The sequence below is a fragment of the Mesocricetus auratus genome, unplaced genomic scaffold (assembly GCF_017639785.1).
Source record: "Mesocricetus auratus isolate SY011 unplaced genomic scaffold, BCM_Maur_2.0 Super-Scaffold_100022, whole genome shotgun sequence".
Classification (NCBI taxonomy): Eukaryota; Metazoa; Chordata; class Mammalia; order Rodentia; family Cricetidae; genus Mesocricetus; species Mesocricetus auratus.
The window spans coordinates 5331736-5357165 of record NW_024429203.1 but is presented as its reverse complement, the minus strand read 5'-3'; the positions used below and the strand labels follow the sequence as shown (position 1 = coordinate 5357165).

The window sequence follows — 25430 nt, the reverse complement described above, 5'->3', positions numbered from 1 at the left end:
TTAACTTTTTTAAAACAGGGGATGGAGGGGGGGGGGGGGGGGAGAGATCTAACAGTTTCAGGAAGTTTCCAGAGTATATATGATCCAAATATGAGAAAAACATTTTTAGAAGTAACTTATTAACCAGTATTAGTAAACAGCTCAGGGTGCTGGCTCTCTGAGCACTGGTACATCCACAAACTTACCAAGATGGTCATGCAGCAGACCGTCAGAGGGAATTCAGGTTTCTTCCCAACTTGTCAGTCTACTACAGAATATGCAAGATACTGCACTTTGTTACATCACAACATTGTTTATTATGTGAATTTTTTTACAATACAAACAAAAAATACAGGTATGCAATATATGGATACAGCTAAATGCAGAATGGTGATGTTTTTTCTCTTCAAGAGGCCATGATTCCCATTTCTAGTAAAACAAAAGACTGAGTATAGGTAGAAACAGGTTGGTCGTTAGCTTCACAATTTGCCTAGAAATGATCTACAAATGCATTTCTCTTCCTGCTACTTACCAGAAAGTGTAAAAAGGGAGTTAAAGGAAAATTTCCTTGTTGGTTCCTACCATATGAAAGATGCTATATTCTATTTTAGCAGGGCCAATATATGGAAAATATCTAAATTAAATGTTATTACAAAAATGAAGCAGTAATGAGATTCTGGCTAAAGGGGCACTAAATGAGAATATATATATATTTAAAGAATCCAAAACAAACAAACAACAAAAAAAGGTTGTTATAAAAAGCTCTAGGTGCACTGTAAGCATATAGGTTTTTTTTTCCATGTGTACTTTTAAACAATGGAAGTGTCAAAAATAGGGTCCACTGTGTTAGACTAAATACATTATTGTATAGGCTGCATTGAATGGAACCTCTGTATTATACTTATCATAGAGAAGCATAGTTTGCATCATATTATGGCAATTTATCCTCATTGAAAACCTTCCAGAGTCCTTTTATTTTAGAATATTCTGTAAACAATCAACCCACCAGAACATGATTGTACAACAGTAAAATGTTTTCTTGCATTAAACTGAAGACATCTTTTTAATTTAAAAAAAAAGAAAATGTAGAAAGGTACTTAGAGCTGTTAATTTCTAAGTACACAATATCCTAGACAATTCAAGGCATCTTAATCTCCTTCGAGAACAACAACAAAAAAATAATTTTTGTCATGCTGTTAAATCCATCATTATGGATAAAATTGGTGCAAATTGGTCAAACGGATCCAACAAACACTGATGTCCAAGCTGGCATATTGGCAACTAATACATAACTGGTGGTCAATAGAGTTTAAAAGATCTTTCCTTTCTTCTTATTCTTTTCCAAGGTTCTAAATGAGTAAAAGAAAAAATGAAGATGAGTTATACTACAAAAGCCAACAGCAAAGAAACAGCTAACCAAAATACAACTATGTTGGAATTTCAAACAATAAATTCTCATTGAAAAAATCTAAAATATTTAGAAGTAAACAGTAAACCAATGTTTATCCATAAAAGTATTTTCTTAGACAATCAAATACTTGACAAAATTCTAAGATAAGCAGTAAAAAGAGTTAAGCTCTGTTTTATTCATTTTAATTTACAAGAAATTTTTCCTAAAATTAAACTGTAGAAAATTTAAAAGATAGCTTTTTTCCTGCAAGTAGCATTCTTAAATATATCTGCTTTGATATGTTTTTTCTTCTTTGGACAGAAAGCACATAGGAAGACACTACAATAATGGCAAAGTGTGAAAGTGCCTCACTAGGAAAGTGTTATTACGGTCTCCTCAAGGGTTATCACATTTCAATTTTAAATGATACTATTAGCAAAAGAAAACTAATGTATAAACACTATTGAGTTTTATACATATTAAGAGGAAATGATTAGCTATATTTCAAACTAGATATCTCATATTTACCTAAAAGAATCTATTCTAAAGATATAATTGAAGCATCTTCTAAGGACCAGACAGCAGAGGTCCTGCCTAGTATGTGTTTCAGGTTCAATCCCAACACTACCATACCTAACACCCGAGTTGAGGAGGTAAGAACTCAATTATGATATGTTAACTGTAGAGACTGTTAATGAAACTGCTCAATCAAAATTATAAAAATTAAGCATGGAAAACATCCAAACTGAAGAAAATACTATTACAGTATATTAAATTAACCTATTCATATAAAAATTTATCATGAAAACAGCTGTGCCTGGGGACTGTAATGGCTTTAATGAAAATGCCTTCAAAGGCTCACATTTTTATTTGAATACTTGGTACCCAGTTGGTGGAACTACTTGGGAAGGATTAGAAATGTGGCATTGTTAAAAGAAGGTGTGTCACTGAGAGCAAGTTTTGAGGTTTCAAAAGCCTGTGTCATTCCCAGTTAGCTCTATCTCCTGCTTGTGGATCACAATGCAAGCTCTCAGCTACTGCTCCAGCACCATGCCTGTCTGCTGCCATCCATGCTCCTGCCATGATGGTCACGGGCTCTAACGAGTACTGTAAAACTGTAAGCCCTAAATGAACTTTTTCTTTTAGAATTGGTCACGATGTTTTACTTCGGTGATAGAAAAGTGACAGAGATACATAATAGACTACGTGTTTTTAATTTTTAAAAACAAGTAGGTAAAAAGTTCTTTAAAATACCAATACATCTATCTATTTCTTGGGCATCCTGATATTAGTTACCTTGAAGAGTTCTGTTGCTCTAAAATGCGTTGTTGAGCTTCCCAGTTTGCTTTCTCTTCTTCAAACTGGCGACGTTTTTCCTCTAATTCTTTGTGCTGTGCTTCTAAATTCTTCTTCATTTGCTCATGGCGCCGCTGAAGCTAAATCAGAATCAAAGATGAAACAACTGATTAAGAAATTTAGGACTGATACTCTAGTATCAAGAATGTACACCTTGTCACAATGCCAGCAGATTCCTCCTACTGCAGAATCTGCCACCCAAGCCAGTGACTCCAGAGAGTTACCCATAAAAACAGAAAATAACTACTTTTTAAAGTAAATGCAACAAACTTATATTTGTGTATATTTTACAACAGATAACCATTATCATTTTTCTTATTTCACAAGTACAATGGAGGTTGAACAGGAAAATCATTATTCCTGCTACTTTACAAAGAAATAGCAATGGACTACATATCAGAGGACAACAATATGAAAGACTTAATTCCTAATCTCCTAATTCCAAATTCAGATATCTGAGCCAGAAGCTAGAGGAAGTAGTTAACCTGTTAAATCCCAAATCTCCTAATTTCAGGTTCAGATATATAAACAAGCAGCTAATCAGTGAAGGACCTGTAAGTTCAAATGGATCCTGGCGGTGGATACTGTTCCCTAATTCTTGTTAGAACTACAGAAACCTAAAGCTTAATCTAGATGCTAGGGATTAGGACCTTCCCAATGATTCTAACACTGGTGATCCTTTGCAAGGCTAAGAACTAATGCTGAAAGAACTGCCGTCTGACTGGTGTTGACTACAGAAGCAAAAGGCTGACATCTAATAGATCATCAGGAAATAACTTCACTGCACCAAGAGCCAATCTGTTTCTGAAGAAAACAACCAACAATTACAAACAAAAGAAAACAAACAAACAAACAAACAAAAAAACAAAGCACATTAAGTCAAGGTAGATCAAATGCTCAATGACTGCTGAGATTATTCAGCTGCCCAGGAATTATATGCATTAAAGATTTATTGGTGAATTAATACATTAGGTTTGATTTTAATATAATTTGTTTTATTTTTGAAAACCAACAAAGTCCAACTTCTAATTTATTGCTACTGCAAAGGAATCACGTTTATTTCAAGATGTGTCAAATCTGAGGTATTTCAAGATGTGTCAAATCTGAGGTAAAACCTTCATAACTTACTAAGAAAAATGGAACAAGAGAATGTACATTTTGTACCAAAGACTTGGTATAAATGAATACAAAGCAATCACATACGCACAATTCAGAATAGTAATTTCCTCTGGGAAAGATAGATGGCATATAGGGAGAGGACACATCACAATGAAATTAATTCATAAGAGATGTATTTTTTAAGCTGGGAAGTAGGCCCCCCAGCTGCTTACTCTTTACAAGTAAGTAATACTTGTAAAATTTTCTAAGTAAAAGCATAGTTATTTCCAAGAAATCAGATATATTAAGAGTAGAAAAATTTTCAACTATTAAAAAAGCAACAGGTCTCAAAGATAAATGCTCAGCTGATAAAGGTGGCTGCCCACAAGTCCTACCCCCTAAATTTAATGAACACCTAGACGACTCCACATGGCAGCAGGAGAGAACTGGCTCCCACAAGCTGTCTTCTAACCTCTATACCCATGCCACGATATGCACTTACCCATACACAAAAATAACTAAATTTTGTAAAAAGGAATTATGTTTAAAATACACCTCCTGAAGTTATGTAAAGCAACAACCATAATGAAAACACATACACATAATGTCTTTATGCTGGCTTATGCAGCTGTAGTAATGGCTAATATATTTTATCCTTCCTCTCATGTGTAAGTGAAGATGGGCAGAAATATCTATGTTGTATGTCCATAGCATGGACAACATGACAAAATACAACAGAAATTTGGTATACGACTATGCTACTAAGTATTAGAAGTCATGTCTCAAGTATTTGCAGCAGAATAGACTCAAGAATGAATTATATTAAGCAAGGCTAAAAAGGTTCCTATAATTTATTGGCATATACTAAATATGTTCATATATGTAAATATAAAGCTTTGAAAACTTTATCTCAGGGATATTGGTAAGCATGCTAGAGTGGAGTTCTGTGAAATAAGAATGGACACCCTTAACAGACAGCATTTGGGTAAAGGAAACTTGGCCCAGCTTTCTTCACAAGCCCCTCCCTCAGAAGGGCACTATTATTTGCATTTACTGGCAGGTGACATAAATGCTATTTTGTTTAGGAATGACTTATAATTTTGGTTTTTTTTTTTTTTTTTTTTGGTTTTTCGAGACAGGGTTTCTCTGTATTGTTTTGGAGCCTAGCCTAGAACTTGCTCAGTAAACCAGGCTGGCCTCGAACTCACAGAGATCCACCTGCCTCTGCCTCCCGTGTTTTGGGATTAAAGGCGTGCGCCACCAATGCCCGGCTTAATTTTGGTTCTTATAACTAGTAATTCATTGTATTTTGACTATTTGTCTTCCCACTTAGTATATTGTATCTAAGCCCTTACACGCTGAACTATGTAATTTTATAATAAAAAAGTGCCTTTATTCCTCTATTATATTATACATTAAATTATTTTTGAAAATGTATAAAGATATAATTTACATTTTAATAAACATACTATTTAAAAGAAATGCTGACAGGCTGTTAATTAAACGGATTGATTACCTCTGCTTCAGAGTCCTTCAGTTTTTGAACTTTCTCTTTGACCTTCATCTCAAACACCTGCTCCATCTCCATCTCCATCTTCTTCATCTTTGCTACATGTTCCCTCCTTTCTTCTTCCATCTGTGCCAGAGGGCTCCTGCCACCGATATTAAGAAGAACCATTAAGGTTGATAAATAAAAATGGCAATACTAAATTCTGAAAGAGTTGATAAAAACAATGAGATGCTATAGATGCCATTATCTCTTGGAGGTATAAAATATCTACATCACTTTAGACACAAAATCCAAGTCTTATATAACACAGATGGGTAAAGAATCCTTCAGAAAATGTAAGATACGTAAATGTGCTCATAATCATAGAGGTTAATAGGAGTTTATCTTAGTCCTAATCTCTACAAATGATTACTATAAAGTAAAGCCTAAAATAAAACTGTCAGGAAGGTGTTTCTCTAAATCTTGTGTACCTTAGTTCTAAAGATGATTGCTCTGGCTAGTTTTTATGTAACTTGATACAAGTTAGAATCATCTGAGAAGAGGAAACCTCAATTGAGAAAATGTCTCCGTACGATCAGGCTGTAGAGAAGCCTAAATGTCATTTTCTTTATTAGTAATTGATGGGGGGAAGGTAGAGTGCCACCCCTGGACTGGCGGTCTTGGGTACGGCAAGATAAGCATTCGTTAAGGAGCAAGATAGCAAGCAGTACTCCTCCCTTGCCTCTGCATCATTCTTGACTCTAGGTTCCTATCCTGTTTGAGTGCCTGTCCTGACTTCCTCCAATGATGAACTGTGATATGGAAGTATAAGCCTGTTCCTCCTGCCCAAGACGTTTTTGGCCATGATGTTTTATCACAGCAATAGTAAACCTGACTAAGACAATGATATAGCTGAAATAAACTGTAGAAGGAAAACGAAAAGCAAGCAATCCCAAAATAAATTCAAAGGAAACTACAGTAAGTCATGTTTTCCTCAACTTTTTTTCAGTGTGAGGAAAACAAAAACTTAGATAATAAAGTCAGTATACAGAGAACATGTTTAATTTTATTAAAATTTCAAGTATTATAATGTCCTCTAAGATAACTACTGATGTCACAACTATATTTATTATAATTTAATTAGCTAACTCAATTGAAATGCTGAAGATAACAACCATTCAATGCTTGAAACACCATTTAGGTTACACAGACTTTTCCTAGGCTCTTTATAATTTTAATGCTGATGAAAATCCGTTCACTTAAATATCAGTGTCTTATAAAGTATAAAGTATCAATCATGTTCTGTGAGTTAAAATTGTTAAGAGTAGACACTAAAGAGCTAAGTAAAAACAAAGCAAAGCAAAGCTATTTCACTTTTAGGGTTCATGGATTCAAATCACATTGCTGCAAAAATGTGTTTAAATTTTTCATGGTGACACAGCCTATTGTTCTTGCTCTTGGTTGCCCTCCAGACGTGGAAGCTTATTTTTACTGTTGAAATCACAACTCACTTAAAACACAGGGGTTGGAGGCTCCTGAGCTAGAAGTGACATGAATGTCTCCTCCCTAAGGACAAGCTTTCATGGCACCAGGCACTTTGCAAGCTTTCAAAGAAGGAAGGCAACCAATAGTCCTACCTAGGTGCAATGCCCATGAATCAAACAATGATAACCCTAAGAGTGCAGTAGTAGTATGCATGCCTTGATGGCAATCTACAACTTTCTAATTGAGCTGAAGACCTGCTCAATAAGAGGGAAACCTAGCCAACATCCCAGGGAAAATTCTATCCAGCCAACAACCCAGTGAAGTCACAAACCTTGCATGAGAACCTACAAGAACCACTTTACTAAAACAGCACAATTTTAACTACATACTAAATATTTATCCTTATACCCACAGGTAGGTGTAATCCTCACCCCTCATCCAGGAAAACTTCTCTTTGGAACCAAGAGAAGCCATTAGAGAAAATCACAACTAATCAAAAGGCAGAGTTGTAGAGTTCATTCCCAATGGATTTATCTATGAAGCACTTCTGTACCAAGGGAATCAGGAATGAGGGACAGATTGTAAGATCCAGAGGATCAAAGTTTGCTGTGAGACAGTGTCTCTTAGTAATATCAGAACTATATCCATAGTCTCACCAACATGACTGCTTAAATATGTGAACAAGAACAGGAATGCCAAAGTGATGGGGGAAAGCCCACAAGGCCTCCACCCTACACAAAGAACTACAGGCAACTAAGGAATGTTTGAGAGTGGGAGAAATAATCTTCTCCATGGAAGAGCACATCAACTGGTTATCCGATACTAACATTACGCAAACTGAGCAGAGTATATTTTAAGAATATATGTATACTTACATGCATGTGCTGTGGAATATTATTTTAACTAGGCAAAGATGTGTTATAATTGTTTATACTGCATCATGTTACTTTAACAATGTAAAGGTGTGCTACTTTGGTTTATGTTGCATTTGTTTAATGATGTAAGGATATGTGTTTAAATCTAGGTAAGAGAAGAGAGATGAAGGAACAAGAAGACAAGAGAACAGAGGATACACCTGGGATCAGAAAACAGGAAGCCATCAGATAGACAGACATAGAAACTGCAAGAAAAGGCTAATAACAAAACAAAAACAAAAACAAAACAAAACAAAACAAAAAAACCCTGAGGCAAATCATAGATAAAGAAAAACAGGCTAACAGAAGTGAAAAGAGCTAGTCAGAAATGTGCCTAAGCTAGGCTGAGCATTCAAAACTAATAATAAGTCCCTGTGTCATGATTCGGCAGCTGGTTGGTGGCCCAAAAGAAAAAGCCTGGTACATGCATGTAACAATGAAAAATGAGACCATGAATTTGGAAGAGACCAAGGATGATGGCAAATGGGAGAATCTAGAGCAGTGGTTCTCAGCCTTCCTAATGCTGTGAACCTTTAATACAGTCCCTCATGTTGTAGTGACTGCCTACTATAAAATTATTTTCGTAAACTAACTGTAATTTTGCTATTATGAATTGTAATGTAAATATCTGAATTTTCTGATGATGTTAGATGATTTGGAAACAGGATATGCATGCTACCAGGAGAGAAGTCAATCAAACCCTCCAAACTGCAATTATAAATCCACCACATACCAAAAAGGCACCCCAAGATGTCCTTATCAGCTAAGCCATCCTGCCAGCCCAAGAAATTGCTTGTAACTTTCTCTTCAAATATATATTTGTGGTTTGTTTTGTGCTGTATGAATTATAAAGATGAATGGCAAAAGACAAGAAAAGGTACAGTTCTTTATTTAAAGAACAGAAAAATAATCATTCTAACAATTAAAGGTAAGACATAAAACTACCAAGACAAAACAGCATAATTTTCTGCTATTACAAGTAGAGAATATCACCCAAACTTTCTAATGAGTAGCAAGAATTTCAAGATAGGAAATGAAATGTTTACCATGTAAACATTTTTTTTCCTGGAGAAAAATATATACTTACTTAGTAAGTTGTCCTTTGTTCTTGTTGTTATCCACTCCATTGTAAGTCACTGCTGCTAGTTTTCTGCTTCTGTAGTTCTCATAGTGTACATTATTAGTAACATCTTTCAAATCCTGCATGTGTGTTCTGTCATAAACAGCAAGAATTTGATCATTAAAGATTTCACCAAGACAAAATTTCAGACAAAAATGTTAAGAAAGACGACATTCATATGTCTTCATTTACAGACAAAGTAGATCAAGACAAATAGGTTTAGGTTCTAAATGAGCTTTCAAGAGCCATGAATCACTCATGAGGAATAGTTTCTGCCAAAGAAATAGTCATTTCCAATAGTCTAACTTTAATTGAGAGGGGAAAGTGGATTACTATTGTAGCTCAATCTAGCAGAAATTGTTTTCCTATATACAATTATTAACAAAGTACTACTGTGTTTTCACAGGTTAATTTACATAGGGACCTTTAATATAACAGATAAGGTTGTTTTCCAACTAGGGAATCTTGTTTGTTTTTCCTTTCCAAGTCAGGGTTTCTCTGTGTAGCCCTGGCTATCCTGGAACTCACTCTGTAAACCAGGCTAGCCTTAAACTCAGAGATCGGGCTGCCTCTGCCTCCTGAGTGCTGGGATTAAAGGCCAGGCTCCAACTAGGGAATCTTAATTTAAAGTAACTTTCTGATATAAAACCACGACACAGGGAATAAAGTATACAATTTATAGGATATGATGACACAATTCTTCAATGATTAGAGATGATAAAGACTGAGTAATAATTCTTCTTTTTCTCATTCCCCACTATACTTTGAACTTCCTGTACACACCATCTTTACCATTTTACCATGACTTCCTTTGGGAGACAAGAAAACAAAAAACAAAAAAAAAACTAAAGACAGTGTCTTGCCCTCCCTTACATACAAATCCCATCCATTATGAAGTACCTTACCCCACATCATGAACAGAAAGCAACTTAATTATCTGGTTTATCTTCTACTATCTGACATTTCTATGCAGTTCTCTAAAAGTTTACTTAGTGTCTTAGTACTAAGTTTGGGCTTTCCAGTCTCCTCTCCTTTTAAACCCTGTTTACCAATGCACTCCTTTTCACTTGTAGTCTCAACAGCTATACCTAAGTTTCTACTGCTTCTACTTTAATCACGTTGGGTAGTTCCCAATTCCTAGAACACCTGACAGGTGAAATATAACAGCTCATGTTCATTTGTTAAATATTTTGAAAAGGAATTGGCATTAATTTATAAGTGATAGCCAATTATGTCTTCAACTACATTGTGGGCTTGTCTTTAACACAAGCATGTATTTATTTTGTACTTAATAGAGATAAATACCAGATAATAGGAGCTTTTAACAATGTTAATAACTACATACAGAAGATAACATAAATAGTATTTAAGACTGTATCACTGTATAAGTTTCTCAGGATAGAGAAATTACACCTGTAATTCAAACATTTGGGAAATGGAGACAGCATGATCAGATTAGCAGGCTAGTCTTAGCTACACAAAAAGTTCAAGACCAGGCTGGGCTGCATGAGACATTACCTAAAACTACACTAAAATCAAAAACAAAAGAAAAAAATCCAGTATTTTCTATAATTAAATATTCATTTAGTCACTATACCATTAGAAACATAATAGTAAATTTATAAATAAAATTAAGATATTGTTGAACTCCTTGTATTAGTGTCATTTAGCATAATGATTACTGTTCTGTGTCTGACATTCAAAAGTTGAATATAAAATTGCATTTACTTCTATTCATTTTTTTAATCCACCCCTTCATCTGGAAAATCAGAAGTTTTCTCTAGTTTCTGAATTTGTTTTTCTAAGTTTCCATTGAATTTACCTCTTAAAACCAAGTATAATTTCTAACTTTAGCCTGTAAGACAATTATTTGAAATTTAGACTGACACTGACAGTTCTTTCCTTCAATTATTTATTAAATAACCAGTAGGTGCCTTCATCTTAAAGATGGTAACTACATGAAACACTCATCCTTCTTAGAGCAAGTAATACTAGAAATTTTATTTTTATTTTATGTGTATGAGTGTTTTGTCCACATTTATTTCTGTATCAATTCTGTGCCCATTACCCATGGCAGCCAGAACATTGTTCGGGGCTCCCTGGATTTGATGGAGTTAGAGAGTTGTGAACTACCATGTGGAAAGATCAGCTGAGCCATATTTCAAGCCAATACTAGAACTTATATTTTCATACATGCCATGTTCAATTGATGTTTCCGGGAAGTCTGCTCTTTGCTGGAAGAAGACTGGGGTGGTGCAGGAGGACTAGGGGAGAAGGAAGATGGGGGGGGGGGGGAGGAGAGCTAGGTAGGATGGAGGGAAGGGAAGTTGCAGTCAGGATGTATTGTAAGAGAGAAGAATAAAAACTTTAAAAAATAAAAGACTTCATGAAAAAAAGTATGAGACTTAATTTTTCTTTGTATGCCTCGTCTTATAACCTGCTTTATAGTTTTGCTAATGACTTCAAACCCTTGGATAAGCAATATAAGTCATTGTCATACATTATTTATACTTCAATAGGAGAATGAAGATGCCAATATAAAGTAGCTCCACTTACAGAGTCACAAAGTCAGTCTTCCACACTAACTTTCTTTAGGGTGCTTAAAAGAAAAAATCCTTTGCTCTTTTCACTGTTGCTCACACTTACCTTATCAACATATTTCTTAGAATTGTAAAATCACAATGTTCACCATTTTCAACTGTAGAAAAAGAAGAGAAAACAAACCACACACATTCATTTTAATAAAGCTTATCTTTTCACAGGAATAAGGAAATAAAACCAAAGAGAAAATTTGTAAACTGCCAACACCAGAATTTTATTAAAGTTTAATACCAACACAAAATTTCAAGGAACAACAGGCAAACGCACCCTAATACTACCACTGTAGTGTTTAAAAAAATATATTGCTTTTCTTTAACTTTTCTTTGTGAATGTGTATCTCTTATATATGTAGATGCATGTGCATGTATCTGTGAAGAATAAGTTGACATCAGCTGTTTTCTCCACTCTTTACAGAGGCAGGATCTCATCCACTAAGTCACCTCCTCAGCCCTTCTTCATATAGCTTAATCCTAAGTGATGGCCACATAATAAATGAGCTCCCTGGAAATAAACACTGACAATTTTAAAGAAGGAAAGAATCCTCCTTATCAGAACAGAATATATTTATTATGTGATATATTAGAAAAACCTTAGCTGGGAGGTGGTGCACACCTTTAATCCCAGCACTCATGAGGCAGAGGCAAGCAGATCTCTGTGACTTAAAGGCCAGCCTGATCTACAAAGCAACTTCCAGGACAGCAAATGATATACAGAGAAACCCTGTCTCAAAAACAAAAACAAAAAACAAAAAACAAAACCAACCAAAACAAAAAACAAAAACAAACAAACAAAAAAAAAACTTCCTGTTGTGGTTGTGAGAGAATATGTTTTAAAAAAAACCTCCTTAGGACAATCAAAATCAAACAGCTAGTCAAGAGCTTTAAGATATTTTTTATTAAAAAACTTTATGTGAAAGAAGTATGCAAAATAATAATAGTAATATAATATATAAGGAAAGCAATTGTTTCAGAGAATACTACTAAAGGACATAAACGTTCTAAAGCCTTAAGTCAATAATTGCAGGCCACCTGGGAACAAAGTTGAAGGTCCTTGGGCAAAATCACAAATAAAGACAGTAATATAGCATGATTTTATAAAAATTATGCAATTATTTAAAATATCAGTACATAGATCAAAAGACATAGAGTAAACTAACATAATAAATAAAAACTTACAGAACTATTTCTATTGCTAATAGGATTTCTGGGGTTTGATATTATCACCAAGAGTTTACTGCCATTGAAAATCAACAAACTAGTAAAGTAATTGAAAAAGATGACATTCTCCTTGAGGAAAGAAGAGGCACTGGTCATGATTGTGGCTGGCTCTCTCTGAAATAACCTTAGACCAAGGGAAAACAAAGCATGTTTTCAAACAAGACAGAAACTGGTGGTACAGGCACAGGCAAGTGGAGCAACGACTACTGACTGTGAAACACTTCAACTAGAGGATTTAATCTAACTTAGCTAACACATCTGAAACATGCTATTACCTTTAAGAGGAAAACAAAGACTAGGAAAATGAAATTAAAACTATCCTTGAAAACCCAGAGATTATCATACACACTGCATATTTTACATTCCTTACAGTTCACATTTTAGCATCTTTATGAAACCTTACAGTAAAATATCCACAGAAAAATAACCTTACCTTCAGCCACACCCCAAGGATATTGCCTTCCTCTGACTCTTTTGCCATTAACTTCAATGATAGTATTACTACCTACCACAGCAAGAGGTAAACGATCCTATAAAATAAAGTGTTGCTGTTAACAGATCTCTTCAGTACTCATGATTCAATTATAAATTATTTACAATATTCAACATATTAACAAAAATTACTTGGATAGTTCTTATAATAATTCTAGTCAGCCAAGCAGGAAATTGGATTGTTTGGTTTTCTTTGAAGATATAGTTTGTCTGTAACACAAATGTAACATTGGTTGTCCTGGAACTCACTTTGTAGACCAGGCTTGGCCTCTAACTCAGAGCTCCTCCTGCTTCAGTCTCTCAAGTGCTGGGATTAAAGGTGTGCACCACCATGTCCATCTTAGAAATTATTATTCAAATGGTATTACCATCAAGGTAAATAATGAATAAAATTGCATTTTTTGTTGAAATTTTAAGAATAATATAGCATGTATTAGTCTAATTAGTTGTTAAAAATTACTCTAAAAACCGTCCTATATGGGAGACATAGAATAAAAAGTACATTGGTATTTGGAAGAAAAACAAATAGAGATAAGGCCATGAATCTACTTGATGATTAACCTTAACAACATGAAGTGCAAGAAATACTCATTTTCTAAACTGTAACTCCAGAAGCTCAAACCCACTTTTGGATCTGTATTCAATCATTTTTAATGCAGAGTACAAATTTCAGTATTTTCATAGCAACCAGAAATATAGAAGCTATTTTGCAAAACCTCTAACGCTCTTCACTTGTCAAGACATAAATATTCTATCATCATACGGTAATTAGAGTTTGCACGTACATAAGACCAGTATTCACTAAACTACTTTAGCTCCAGGTACTCAAAAACAATTTTAAATTAAAACACACAAATTTAAAAGCCAGGCATGGTGGCTACACCTTTAATCTCAGAACCTAGGAGGCAGAGGCAGGTGGATCTCTGTGAGTTTGAGACCACCGTAGTCTACAAATCGAGTTCCAGGACAGCCAGAGCTACAAAGAGAATCCCTTGGGGTGGAGGTGGGGTGGGGTAGGTTGTGATGGGGGGAGATAAGACACAACATGGAACAATGATACAACAACAAAAAATTAAAATGTAGAATTTTTGTAGACTTTCATGAAAAGACACATGAAACAATTTTATTAGGTTCTTAAAAGATCAAACACACAAAAATGAATTCCCCTTTCAAGTATGTAAACTTGAAACCAGTTAACTGAAAACCATGTGTGATGGTATTCACTTGTCCACTCTGTGCAATGTCCTATTCTATGTGTTACTAATCACTGTAAAGTTCATAAGCATTAAGAAATATCCGTATTTGTTTTTGTGAGCCAACTATTATAAAAGTGACACTTTTGTTCTTTAAATTAGAGTACAATTAGAAGGGCCAAACACTTTACTGTGCATAGCATTGAACCTACCTTTATCTTCTTAACCAGCTTATTCTCTTCTTCATCATCCGTTTCTGGAAATTCATATATTTTAATTTTATGTTCTTGGATTTCTTTCATTATCTAAAATAGAAGTAGTAAAAGGGCATCACATATAAGTATGACATTAGCAGTATTTTCCTAAACTGTGTCTTGGATTTTTATGACACCCCAGTTTCTGGTCCTTTGTTGTTCATATCTAAACACCAAAACCCATTACTGGGGAACAGGGAGAGAAGGTAAAGGTGCTAGTCATGCAAGTCAGGGAGATTTATAAAGGTAGATGGAGAAAGGCAGAAAGAAACAAACCAACTCTAGAAAATTGTCCTCCAATATCCACAAGTATGACACGGCATGTGCACCAACCTACACCTACACCTACACCTACACCTACACCTACACACACACACACACACACACACACACACACCAAAGTAAAATTTAAAAAATTTTTAAAATTCAATTACTTCAGAAGTATCAATCCTATGATTATTATACTAAAAAGAATTATAAAAATAAAAGAATATTCTAGAATGGCATTAAACCAGTTGGCCTCTACTATAATGGCTTTTGGTCATTTGTTTAAAATGAGTAAGATTCTTTCTCTTGATATAACTTACTATAAGAGTTGAAGCAATAGAATCTAAAAATAGTTGAAAAGGGTAAGTAAAAAACACATTAGCCCCAGCAGAAAGTTTCACTCTAACAGAAAAAATCATCACATGATTCACCAGTGAAATGCAGAGGAAGTTGGACATAGTCTACTGAGGAAAGGAAATGAGCCATGATATAGCAGAATGTAGAGTAATGTAAATGGTTTAACTTTCAAGAGCTAGTTGGGAACAAGCCTAAGCTAAGGCCATGCTTTCATATATAATAAAGTCTGTGTCATTAATTGGGAGCTAGCAGTCCAAAATAAGTCAGACTTCATTCAGGCCCTTATAACCAAGCATAGGGCCTGTAAGCAATCAGCATGCTACTTTGCAGGAGACTAGGAAACAACTGCCTCAGCTTGGCCCAGCAAATTCCCTATCTGGGGCAGGTAGATGCCGCTCCCGGCCAATGCCTTTGGGCTTGAGACTTGACTCTCACAGACCCGCCATGTGCTAATAAGCAGAGTCTCAGAAGGAGCCTGAGGACATATATAGAGGCTCTGCAACATTTTTGCAACATTATTCTAGAGCCAGGCACACTATGCTTGAAAATGCTTAGGTGATGAAGAAAAGGAAATGGATAAAGACAGTCAAAGAAAAAATAGCATGAAAAATAATAAAGTGAGGTCTTTAAAGACAGAGTAAAGTAATATAAAAAGAATAATCGACATAAGGATAGTAAATATAACATAGGACATTTGGACCCTATACAGTGCTTTCTTAACTTGAATTTTTAAAATACTAATGAGCAAAAAACAATAGTTACTGAGAGACATTAGATTGTAGAAAAACTGCTGAATTAAGCCAGTCTATATATTTTAAGGATGTCTTAACTTCAGGATGGAAGACAGGAAATGTATTAGAGGTGAGGCTATGCCTTTGTTTTCACAGGAAACAAAAAGATACGGGTCCTTTCAAAATTAATAAAGATCAGATTTGACTGGGGGAGACCTCCTGAAAATCTTGGCTGCAAACAGGATAGAAGACACCAAGAAAAACTACAAGACAAGGAATCTATGGGAACAGCTCTGAGACTGATGAGACGTGATTAATCATGTTGGCAACAGAGTCCTCATGACTTATTGTTAAATACCATCCTTTTATATGGTATGGGTGGATATTTATATTACAGTTTGGTTATACAGTCCAAACAGATTTATAAAGTTGACAGGTGTCTTTCACATGCTTAAACATAGAGCAGAGAATCATCTTTAGCTGATTTGTGCACTCCGCAAATTCCATACTTATGTCAATAAAGATAGGGCAGAATATAGGTAGGTAGGAAATCCAAGCAAGAGATACAAGGAGAAAGAAGGCAGAGTTGAAGCAGATACCAGTAGCTGCTGGGAAAGCAAGATGTGAGGTAACAAGCCACAATCATCGTGACAAAATATAGACTAATCTAAATGTAAGAGCTAGTTAGTAATAAGGCTGAGCCATCAGCCAAACAATTATAATTAATATCAACCTCTGAGTGATTATTTTATAAGCAGCTTCGGGACCAGGTTAGAAACAGAAAAACTTTCAGCTACAAAAAGAACCTGGTATCAATAAAGACAAGACAAGTAGCTGAAGTGATCCAGCCTCTCAGAATGCCTCTGTTATAGTTTCCTCAAAAATTCGCATCTCACCAACAGCCTCCAAAACAATACAGAGAAACCCCGTCTCGTAATACCAAAAAAAAAAAAAAAAAAAAAAAAATCCGCATCTAGAACAACTTCAAAGCTATTAGATGAGATGGTCCAGCCTCACGAACTCTCCAGCCAAGACTCAGATAAGCTCTACACTTTCCCATCACAGAGACAAAACAATAATACAGTTAGCTATCCAAGGACTTTACTATTATTCCAATCTTCTCACAGACTCCTAAAGATGCCTTTGCTACCAGACAACAGGAAATAATTTTAAGAATACAATGCCTATATTCCCAAGAGGTAATAGTTTTTGGTTCTTTGGTGGGTTTATAGATGTTTTTCATTGTTGAGGGGGGTTGACTGCAAGTTGTTACTGGTCATGGTCACTATAAAAACTAAGCAAGGGAGGTTACATTCAGGGATATCTTTCTGAAAAGAAAAAAGAGGTGAAGTAAGAATGATAAAAGGGTAGATTACTGAATCTACTTCTAAACTAAAAAACAACTACTAGTCTCAAATATGTACATTAGTGCTGTTTTTTTGTATACTGATACAAAGTTACAGTAATTTTTGTTATAACATTTTATATATATATATATATGTTTCTACTCTTGTTAATATAAAGTTCTAGTCCTTGAAAGCTATTATTACAATTAAACTTATAGTCATGTTAGGTATGTTTTCAAGGTGAAACATGTTTTAGATAGATAGGGGTCTTCAAACATGTCAGAGTTATAGATAATATGCATTTAAAATCTTTTAATAACATAAGGCTTTTCATGACAGTGAGATATAACTGCTCATGGCAGCACCAATCGACATCAGAGAAGATGAGAGGCATCAAAGAACCTCCATATGGAGTTTCTTTCATTTGTGGCAAAGTTAGCCACTGGGCAAGAAAATGCCCTTGCCTCGACTGCTGATAGGATGCTGTCCAAAGTGGACAAGCAGAACACAAAGGAAGTCGACCATCAAACTTTGCCAAGACAGGGTGGGCTAGTCCCTCAAAATTCCTGCTTGATAAAAATCTGTCAGATATTCTAGGCCTATAAGGCCAAAAATGAATGTTTCAATACTGCACAGGAACCTTGAGTGACTGCCCAGGCAGCCAGCTATCTCTGTCATTTTTATAATTTTTGGAAGTTGCTTGCTCTGCAATTCCTGTTTACTCAAATAATAGTTTATCCTTCTCAGGTTTCGGATGGGGTTGACAACTAAGATACTATTTTACTGCTACCAAATTCAAAGAAGAAACACAAAAAGATGTATAGTTTATAAGGCTGAGAAACATAAAAGCTTAAGTTGTTTATCTAAGAAAAAATTTTAAGGTCTAAAAAGAATTTTTAGGTTGGCAATACAAGTTGTGATAAAAAGTGATTTAGGAACAAAACTTTGGACTCAACAAAATAGTATTTCTCCAAGGTTGCCAAATACAAACGGATTGAACATTGTGAATGTAATTCTTATCAGATAATATCTGATAAAATCCTAACTATATAGTTTTACTGTGTTAAAAGTTAAAACTTTTTCTTTTTATTTGGACAAAAAGGGGGAAATGTTTTGGGATATTTGATCACACTGTAGGAAGATGACTTTGTTTTACCACACCTGCATAAGGCACCTTCTGATTAGTTTTAATAAGGAGCTGAATGGTCAATAGATAGTAGGCAGGAAAGGATGGGTGGGACTTCTTGGGAGAGAGAGCAACTTGGAGAAAGAATCAGAGGGGCAGAGATTGACACACAGAGGAAGTCTGACATGCTCTACTGAGTAGAAAAAATGAGCCAGAATGTAGATTAACATAAATTTAAATTTTAAGAGCTAGTTGGGAAGAAGCCCTAAGGCCAAGAAGTAATTGGCAACAAAGAAAGTCCGACTACAAACAGTTCCTAGCTTTAACAGCAATGCTCCTTGGTCAGAAGTTACATACTAAAATTATGGAAGGGAGCATTTTCAAAATAAAAGCTAAAGCCCCAACTTCCTCTACAGATCTAATTGGTAGGGATAATGTCCAACAATTAGTTTGAAAAAAAAATTACAAATTATTCCGAGTAAGAAACATGGCTTTAAGCATACAGAAAAGAAACTTGAGGCCAAAAGCACAATACAGAGTTAAAGTATATATGCCAAAGGTCTTGTGTTTTAATGCTGGATGGAAAAAAAAGAGAGGGAGTAGAAAGAGAAGCAAAAGGCATTTGACCAATCTGAAAGTAGAAATCATTACTAATCTATCCTTTCACCTCTAACTTCTCAGAATACATCAATATACAGATACAGACTATTCAAGGCAGAAACTAGCCTGGATATAGAGACCTCATCTCAGATAACAACAATGAAGAAATAAAAAGGAAAAGAGAAGAGAAACGGATGGATGAAAAGGAAAAAACTAAACAGGAAGAGGAGGGGGAAAGGGAGAGGAAAAGGAAAGAGAGACAACCTAACTGTGACGAAAATATTAGCAGTAAAAACTATGTTTAAGATGCCAAAATTGGTATGAATTAAACACCACTTCATGAACATTTTCCATTTTGTAACAAGTTTGATATTTAAAAGGTCGTTTTGTTACATGGAATCATGCAAAGATAAGAAAACAAAACTCTGAGGCTTATCTTGAGCATAATACAAAATTGTTGTTATTTTTAAAATATTGGTCTAAAGTAAAAAATAGACTATTGGAATAGACAGACTTTCAGAAATTTAACTTAGATGTCATCCATATATAACAAAGCAAATACAACAAAATGAGAAAAATGTATCGAGAATATTATTACAGCCTGGCACTGATGGCACATGCCTTTAAACTCAGCACTTGGGAGGTAGAGGCAGGTGGATCTTTGTGAGTTTGAGATCAGTCTGATCTAGAGCTCCAGGATAGCCAAGACTACACAGAGAAACTCTGTCTGAAAGAACAAAACAAAATGGGGGGGGGGAGGCTACTATTATAATAACAGAGCATTAGTTTGGGGTAGGTTGCTTAAGGGAATATATGTGTGTATATATACGCATTAATATGTATTATTTTCTAAATATTTTTATTTTATGAAGTATTACAAACAACATTAAGATTCAAGAGAAAATAGAAAAAACATATGCTTGTGAGGATAGCAAACTATAAGCTAGAAGATAAATAGACTATATTGTACTAAAAATAATAACAGCCATTAATTAATTAAAAGAATGGTTGGAAAACCCAAAAGTTAATTCATTCTTGCTTACCTGCTTTTTAAACTGTTGACATTCCTCTGGTGTGAGTGTGTCTGCTTTGGCAATTAGTGGGATGATATTCACTTTTTCATGCAAACGTTTCATAAATTCAATATCCAATGGTTTAAGTCTGAAATATACAGTATTTAATATGACTGAATCCATCTGTTTGGGGGAACAGATTCTTCACATTAAATACAATACGCTACTTTACCTATCAGAAACACCCTGAAGACATACTGGGTCAGCCAACAGGCAGAACAGGTAAAGGTAAAAGAATGGGGTTAAGATGGCTTTCTGACTCCTGACTTTGAAGCACGCTGGTCATTGGGTTCTGCCCCTAAAGAGGAATTGGAAAAACCAGAAAGGCTCCTAGAATGGACTATGGGTGCCCATCCCACAATGAGGGATGCTCTCTCAGCCTGGACTCTTGGGGGAGGGCCTAGGCCCTGCCCTGGATGAAATGACAGACTATGGAGAACAAAGGAGTAGGGTTTGGGGGAGGGGGGAGGGAGGTTGGTGGGAGGTTGTGGGAGGAGGAGAGGGAGAGGGAGCTGGGATTGACATGTGAAGCAACCTTGTTTCCAATTTAAATTTTAAAATAAAATTAAAAATGGCTCTCTGTCCATTATAAACTGGCTTTGGTACTATACTTTGAAAACCAAATACTTCCACTATGGCACTCACCATCACTAATTTGCCCAGAGTGTAGCTTCTAAAATGTATTCCTCATCATTCTTCTAGAATTCTTTTGAGTCTTATAAGTAGATGTGCTGGCTTAGTGATATAAATGTATAAACTTCTGACAGTACTACACAATATTAAGCATAAAAGAAACCTTTTCAATCTTACCACAAAAAAAGTAATTACATATTATGTCTTCCTGTTCTATAGAGTGAAAATGAGTATCACACTAGGCAAAAGAGACAAAAACCACAGGAGGGAATGAGTTTATACTACTCTAATTTGAGTATTGGGCAATAACACTACTTTAGTTTATGTTATATAATAGTCTAGTTCCTTTTGGTAAAAGTGGGTAGAATTACAATTAGATAGTTAGATTATGCTGTGATTTATCCTCCCCGACCATAAAAAGATTCATAAAGAGTAATAGAAGTATTAATAGCTAATAAGACACATATCTACCCAAAATAGAAAGGTAAAGAGTTTTTGTTCTGTTTTAAAGAGAACAAAGTAAGACAGATAAAATCAGATGTTTTAATACTTTAGCCTGAACTACAAGAGAGGGTAATTCTGGCCTAAACACAGTAATCTTCATATTAAAGTGTAACAAACCACTTAGAAATAGCACAAAAAAGCATTTGGAATCTGAGATTTGTTTTTATTATTAATACCTTTTCTGTTACATTTATAATAAATTTCCTTGTCTATAAACTTAATAACTATGGCTGTTTTTTTTTAATTTGATGGTTCAACCTTTAGAAAGGCATAGTTAAAATAAAACTTCAAAAAACTATTAGTTATAAGATCTCAAAAATCTGACAGAAAATTGGAAACACTTCTCTTTATGAAGGAGATGAAAACGAGTGCCTAAATCTTAAACAGATTGTTCCAGGCCAATTTTACATGGGATTAGGTGCTTTTATAAATGATCTAGTTATATGTACTCTACAGACACAATTACTCTAAAATAATTGTACAAGATGAGTAATGATACACAATATAAACAATGAAATAGGAAAGCATCAAGTACTGACCCGTGTCCTGAAGGAGCAATGAAGTATAAACAACATTGCACCCTGTTATCAGGCATCTGCCGTCTGTTCACTCGAGATTCTGCATTTAAGTAATCCTCAAATTTACTGTCAATGTAGTCGATAACAGGCTGCCAGCTGTACAATGTAGATAAACACAACAACTAAGTTGCAATCCTACAAAGCAATGAACTGTTTGACAATTAAAAGATACTAGTTTTAATTTCATTAAAAAAAATTCACCAGAAGAAAACATCTCATTGTTCCACATACTGACTCAAAACTAGGTAAAAATTAGGGCTGGGGAGATGCCTCAATCAGTAAAGTGCCTGCTTTGAAAGTAGGAGGACCTGTGTCCCAATGCCTAGAACCCATATAAAAAGTCTGACATAATAGCATATGCCTTTGATCCCAAGCTACAGGAAGGTACGGGGTAGAACAGATCGATCCCTGAAGCTCACTGAGCATCCAGTCTGTTTCAACTGATAAGCTTTACCCCGTCTCAACAGTTAAAGGTGGAAAGCATCAAGGTGACACCAATCTAGACCTTGGGCCTCCACATTTGAATGTACATACACCATATACATACTTGTGTATGAAAACACACACATAACATACACACACCACACACACAAAATAGATTTTTTTTAAAACTACATGAAATATATCTTGTTTTTGTTTTCATTTTTAGAGACAAGGTTTCTCTGTATTGCTTTGGAGCCTGTCCTGCAGCTCGCTCTGTAGACCAGGCTGGCCATGAACTCAAAGATCTATCTGCCTCTGCCTCTCCTCTGCCTCTGCTCTGCCTCCCAAATGCTAGGATTAAGGCGTGCTCCATCAACACCCGGGCTCATGAAATATCTTGGTTCGTTATTTTTAACTTTCAACTGTAAAAAATGAATTGCTCTATATCAAAGAAAAGCCCTGGTAATTGATTAGTATTATTAGCATCCAGGTACACCTTGGGGACCTAACAGTGTGTCAACCCTGCATGCATGGCAGGCAGTATCCTGTCTCTGTATGCAGGTGCAAAAGGTCCCTGTAAAAAGAATCAATCAATCAATCAATCAATCAATCAATCAATCTCTCTCCCTCTCCCTCCCTCCCTCTCTCTCTCTCTCTCTCTCTCTCTCTCTCCCACCCTTTCCTTTCTCTCTTTATCTCTCTTCTCTCTCCCTTCCCTTCCCTTCCTCTAATAACCCCTCCTATGTAAGTTCTGCCTGCATGGCAAATTTGTCTCTCTCCTGCCATGGGATCAGTCAATGTCCCCCTCTCGCTGCATATACAAGTATATTATTTACATTGATAACTACATCAATGCTAAATACTGTGCAATCTAAAAACAATTACATCTACAGTTTTAAATTTCCAACAAAGATTAAACAATACAAAAAAACCTATGATTAACTTACTGGGAATTTTTTAAGAGTTGAGAAAAATATTAATTAACTACAATTCAGCATCAAAGTGAAAAAGTTTATAAATACTAATATAAAATTAATTTGGACTAGCCGGGCGTTGGTGGCGCAAGCCTTTAATCCCAGCACTCGGGAGGCAGAGGCAGGCGGATCTCAGTGAGTTCGAGGCCGCCTCGTCTACAGAGCAAGTTCCAGGAGAGCCTCCAAAACAATACAGAGAAACCCTGTCTCAAAAAACCAAAAAAAAAAAAAAAAAAAATTACTTTAGACTAAAATTCCGTGTTTGCTTCACATCTATAATTTACTGAAAAACTGAAAATATAAAATAATGGATAAATTCAGATGTAACATAATTTATATAATAAATAAAATTATAGTAGAAAAACTTTTAAATTTATTATAATTATATACATCAATAAGAGGTATTAATATACATTCACATATTAGTATAAAAGGTAGTAATTCCATTGTATATAGAGAGAAAGCAGAGGCTAAAGCAGGAGGATTTAAGTTATCAACCATCTGGGGACCAAAAAAGATCATGTCTCAAAACACCAAAATAGAAGAAGAAAAAAAAAAAAAAGACACAGAAACAAACAAACAAGGGGAAAAAAAAACAGTGCAGGAAGAAATGTTTTCAAATAGAGATACAGCAAAGCTGGTATATGAACCCAAGTCTTGATTATTTAAAACTTAATGATTCTCACTGTTAAATTTTTTATTGTTCTAGGTTTTATTTCTGTTTATAAGGCAGGGTCTCACTGTGTAGCTCTAGCCTGAAACTAGCTATACAGACCACGCTAGCCTTGAACTCAGATGACTGTCTCTGTCTCCAAACTGATGGGATTTAAGACATGTGTCACCATGGCTTAACTAACTACGCTGTTTTTTTAAATAACTTGAGAATAATGGGGACAAACATTTCTTACCAATTACTATTATCCACTGCATCTCCAAATCCTGGGGTATCAACTATCGTCAGCAGCAACTGAACGCCACCTTCTTTGATTAAAACTTTGGATTGCTCCACCTGTAAGAGTAATTGGTGCACACGTTAATTATATATTATGTAAGTTGCTTCCTACAACAAAAGGCAAGGAAACTCAAGTTTCTCAAAACCAATTTGGAAGCTGTTTAAAAAAATTAAATCTAACCACCTACATAGTGTGTGTGTGTGTGTGTGTGTGTGTGTGCGTGTGTGTGTGCGTGCGTGCGTGTGTGTGTACATGGTTGTCAAGGTCCAAGGTTGATGTGGGAGTCCTTCATCAACTGCTCTTTATCTTATGGGCTGACGTAGAGTCTCTCAACTGAACCTAGAACTCACAGACACCACCAGTCTGGCTGGTCACTTTGCTCTGGGCATCCTTTGCTTCTGCCACACTCATTAGACCTCCACAAGTTTTTGGATGCAGAAGCCAAGTCCAGTCCTCACATTAAGACTGACGGTACTTTATAACCACTGAGCCATCTTTCCAGTACCTACTTTTTCCTAAAAATGATTGTGGCTATCAGAGTCCTAGTTACTTTAAACAATTTCTGGCTTTCTTATTAACAAGTCCTATGACTCTTGCAGTAATAGTATTTATTAACCACATACCCTAATATGACAGCGTATATTTCAAGACTGTTTTGTATTAACAAAGATTAGGCACTGGGGCTGTAATTAAAGTGGCAAAGTGAATTTAGCATTTTCAAGACCCCAAGTTCAATCCTCGGTACCATTAAAAAAAGTTCAATTTGTTTATTGACTTGGTAAGGAAAAATGAAGCTTTTATGTGCTTTGATGAATTTGTTTATAAAAATATTTTCCATCTCTGGCCTATGAAATTTTGGGTATCCATACATGATCAAATACAAAGAAGTCAACAACAAATGGAAAAGCTTCAAAAGACATAAATGTAAACTAGTGCCATTCACAGGATCCAATTTTATCCTATCATCTGATTTTGCAAGTATCCTCATGGGATTCATGGAAAACAAATTAATTCAAGCCCAGGAATGTCAATGTCTTCTAACAATCTGTTCCAAATGGTCACTTTCCCATGCACTCTTCTTAAGCAGGTCACATCGGCATATTTTAAAGCATCACCCAGAGTGCTCTAAGATTAAATGCATAACTTAATGCCAAAGGAATGAAGTAAGGGCATTTTCTACTATGTTTTTCTCCAGAGACTAAGTAAATCTAAATGTCATATTGCTTATGTGTGTTGTTGATTTATTGAGGCACCTTTTGACTCCCTACATCCATCAA

At 35.3% G+C, this 25430-nt stretch overlaps 1 protein-coding gene across 2 annotated transcripts in view; it reads right to left on the bottom strand.

Annotated features, from left to right (window-relative positions):
• Positions 1-276: 276 nt before the first annotated feature.
• The window catches only part of Septin7 (septin 7), a 61551-nt gene continuing 36397 nt past the window's right edge, over positions 277-25430 (bottom strand). For both annotated transcript variants that reach the window (XM_005078503.4, XM_005078502.4), the window contains exons 5-14: positions 24109-24209; positions 21765-21899; positions 20059-20176; positions 14547-14639; positions 13083-13179; positions 11478-11529; positions 8799-8924; positions 5340-5475; positions 2666-2805; positions 277-1328 (exon numbers count right to left, since the gene is read on the bottom strand). In XM_005078503.4, coding sequence (XP_005078560.3) covers positions 1289-1328; positions 2666-2805; positions 5340-5475; positions 8799-8924; positions 11478-11529; positions 13083-13179; positions 14547-14639; positions 20059-20176; positions 21765-21899; positions 24109-24209 — 1038 coding nt within the window. In that variant the 3' untranslated portion in view covers positions 277-1288. The remainder of the gene's footprint in view (positions 1329-2665; positions 2806-5339; positions 5476-8798; positions 8925-11477; positions 11530-13082; positions 13180-14546; positions 14640-20058; positions 20177-21764; positions 21900-24108; positions 24210-25430) is intronic.